Here is a 3,224-nt window from a genome sequence, read left to right on the forward strand (position 1 = left end):
CTTAAGAGAAGATTTAGAGAATGAAGAAAATATCATAAGAGTCTAGTGGCAATATTTTTTTCAGCCCTATACCAGGTAGCTCTTCTAATAGGAGTCAAACATTTTGGGTTTTCCTTTAACAAGCCTGCATGTAATTAAAAAAGAATAAAGTCACACTCCAAACCCCAATCAGGCTTTAATTTTTACCTGAACTGGAACCATATTAGTGCTTTTCATACTTATGTCTGTAGAGGGCTGCAGTGACAAAATTGAAGTGGGAAATACTATTAGCAAATTTATTAATTTTCTTATGACATTTCCTATACATAATATACCTGTTGAGGTCTGCTCCTTTTAACGTGGCAAAACCCATTTTTTATTCAGACAATAAGTTAAAAAGTTATAGTTGAGTCAAGTGTACCCTGTTATCTCAGTCGGAAAATCCTAAGTTCACCAACTTCCACCACTCTTCTCAAATCACTCGGTGTTAATCAGCTTAAAATTTAGCTGGTAATATTTTGTCTGGTTATCCAAAAACATGGTACCACTTCACTACTTACCTTGACATTTTGAACTTTTTTAATTTATTTTTTATAAAAATGTTTCTCTGAGGACAGACTGGTGTCACAGTTACCTTTGTCATCTCTGGACTTTGATGTCCAGAACTATGGTGTACATTCAACAAACTATTCCTGCTTGACAAAATTGATACACAAATATTTTGTTTGACATTTCCTATCCATAATAATAGGTTTATGATTCAAAAGAAAAGAGAGAGAGAAAAGAAAGGAAGGAAGGTAGGGATAGTGGGATAGGGAGAAAGGAGAGAAGACAAGGGATGTGAAGTGGGAAAGAGGGAGAAAGAAAAAGGGAGGAGGGATAGGGAGAATGGAGAGAGAAGGGGGAGAGGGAGAGGGGCAGGGAGATTGAGAGAGAGAGAGAGAGGGGGGGGTTGTTCCAATTCTAGACTTGGCAGGGTCAGCACATTATTAGTTTGTGACTCAGTGTTTCCCTGGGAGAGTCATATGTACAGCCCAGTCCTACCTATAAATATTTGTGTGCACCTCCTCTTGTGCACACTCTGGGTGGCCCATCTGCTTTGGTAAGTAATCTCCATATTACCCTGGCAGGATGCTGCTGCTTGTCTTAGAGTTATTTATTTTTTTCTTGACCAAGAATTGTTTCAAAACCTCCACCTGCACACCTCTCCTGTCGGCTTATCTTATCTGGTTTGTTGTTTTCTTTACTGTTTCTAAGAGTTGTTATATGCTTTAATTTTGTATTTTCTCTAGGAGGTCAAATTCTTATCTTTTACATGTGAGTAAGACTGTCTCCCCAGGATCAAAGGATTTCTTTTTAAATGATGTTCTTCTTACCTTCCAATTTGTTCCTTTCCAGAGAACAGGTCAAGGAAAGGGGAAAAAGTTACTCGTCTCCTTGCAGCTTTGTTTCCCTTCTTCCAACAGTATAAGATGGACCAAGGATTGACCTCAAGTGAGCACGACCTAATGAAGCTCTACAGGATCTTCACACAATATACTGTAAGAAAATCATTCCAACTAACTGAAAAGGAATTCAAAGAGTTGGTGAGAAGTGAATTTCCACAATTTCGCAAGGTAGGTATTCTTCCTGAGTTTGGAGTTTAGTCTGAAACAAAGAGAAAGTTCAAATTCTTTCCAATCAGGGAAGAAAATATAAGGAAAAGGAGCACAAGAAAACAACATTCCAAGACACTTAGTATTCGCTAATCAAACGTGAGGAAAAAGAAACTTGGGTGGAGAAAAGTGGCTCTCAGGCCTCAGGCTCTATTATATAAATAAGGTCTGTGATCAGAAACTTTGCATTCCTTATATGCCCTTAAGATAGAAATTTTCTCTTTTGGAACAGTATTAGTGATGTAGATATTACTTCTATTTTTTAATGTGTATTTTTTTAAATTTATGTGTATGGTTCTTTTGCCGGAGATATATGTATGTTCAGTAAGTGTGTCTGTGTCTGTGTGTGTGTTTGTGTCTGTGTGTGTGTGTGTGTGTGTGTGTGTGTGTGTGTGTGTGTGTGTGTTTCATTGCTGTTTGTGGAGGCTGAATATGAATTTAGGTTCATTCACTAGAATACAGATGTTTGTTAGCCACTATTAGTACTGAACCCCTGTGTTCTTGAAGTGGGTATTCAACAGCCCATACTGGCATGTTCTTCTCAGGGTTTCCCAGTCAGTTGCTTCAGTGGGAGTCACTACTTATTTGTCTCCAGGGGAAGTAATGAGGAGGTAGTAACTGACAATAATGGAGGGAACACTGCCTTCTCCACCTGAGACTTGTGTTTATATCCCTTCTAGTATCCTGTGTTCTCAGCCTCGGCAACTGTAAAAACCATTCACCTTTTTCCAGGCCAGATGTCAAGGAAGATGGCTTTTATGCAGGCTAAATTTCCATAGAGACAAATGTGGTATACTTATAGACAAACTATCTGTCTTACCTTTTCTGCAAGACAGAGTCCTAGCTCTGAATTTGGAAGGTTGGAAGAACTAAATTGTAAAGTATTAACCATTCCTTAGTATGTATCATCATGAGTACAAATCTCTACAATTTTATAGTCAAATGGAGCCCTGGGTCAATTGTACTATGCATTTGCATTCTGCTCACTCAGTGTGCACACTAGTCCTTTTTCCTAGACACTATCAATGCTAACAGTCTTCTTTTTTCCAGGAAGTAAAAGACAGTCCTTTAAGTATACTATTGGATGAACCAAAGGATCGCAGCTTTGAAGAGGCTTTTGACATGATAGGAAGAATTGGAATGGTGTACTATAGGAAGATGAACAACATTGCTTTTGAACATTAGCATCATCACGTCGATGTGCATGCCCTTGAAGAAGGTGGACATAGCCATGTCCAGAGCTCCTAAGCAGGAGTTCTGCCCACATTTCTTCTGTCCAACAAGGGCTTCAGAAATTTTGTTTTGTCACAGGCATTGATATTGTGGATATGTGTGGAATGTTCAGCGAAATAAAGTCTTTCTTCACTCCAGTGCTCTTCATGCTTCTGAAGTCTCTTTTAGGAGTTGTGCTCCTCAGGAAAATGGGCATTGGTTGCTCTGCACACTTTTAAAATGGTTTAAGCTGTCCATTTTGTCACAAATAATGAGCAATGACAAAAGAGAGGGTGTGGTTTTAGACATATTTGTTCATCTCCATAACCATGGCACACCTCTGGCTTTAGTACAAAGTCCCTTGTACCAACCTATCAG

The 3,224-nt window shown here is 38.8% G+C and overlaps 1 protein-coding gene across 1 annotated transcript; it reads left to right on the plus strand.

Moving 5' to 3' along the window:
- The first annotated feature begins 1,451 nt into the window (after nt 1-1,451).
- LOC147005592 (protein S100-A9-like) lies at nt 1,452-2,819 on the plus strand. The gene is made up of 2 exons (XM_085835329.1): nt 1,452-1,595; nt 2,685-2,819. The coding sequence occupies exons 1-2, from the start codon at nt 1,452-1,454 to the stop codon at nt 2,817-2,819; spliced, it is 279 nt and encodes a 92-aa protein (XP_085691455.1).
- The last annotated feature ends 405 nt before the right edge of the window (nt 2,820-3,224 follow it).

Source organism: Mus caroli, unplaced genomic scaffold (genome assembly GCF_978045245.1).
Source record: "Mus caroli unplaced genomic scaffold, Mus_caroli_1 scaffold_3, whole genome shotgun sequence".
Lineage (NCBI taxonomy): Eukaryota > Metazoa > Chordata > Mammalia > Rodentia > Muridae > Mus > Mus caroli.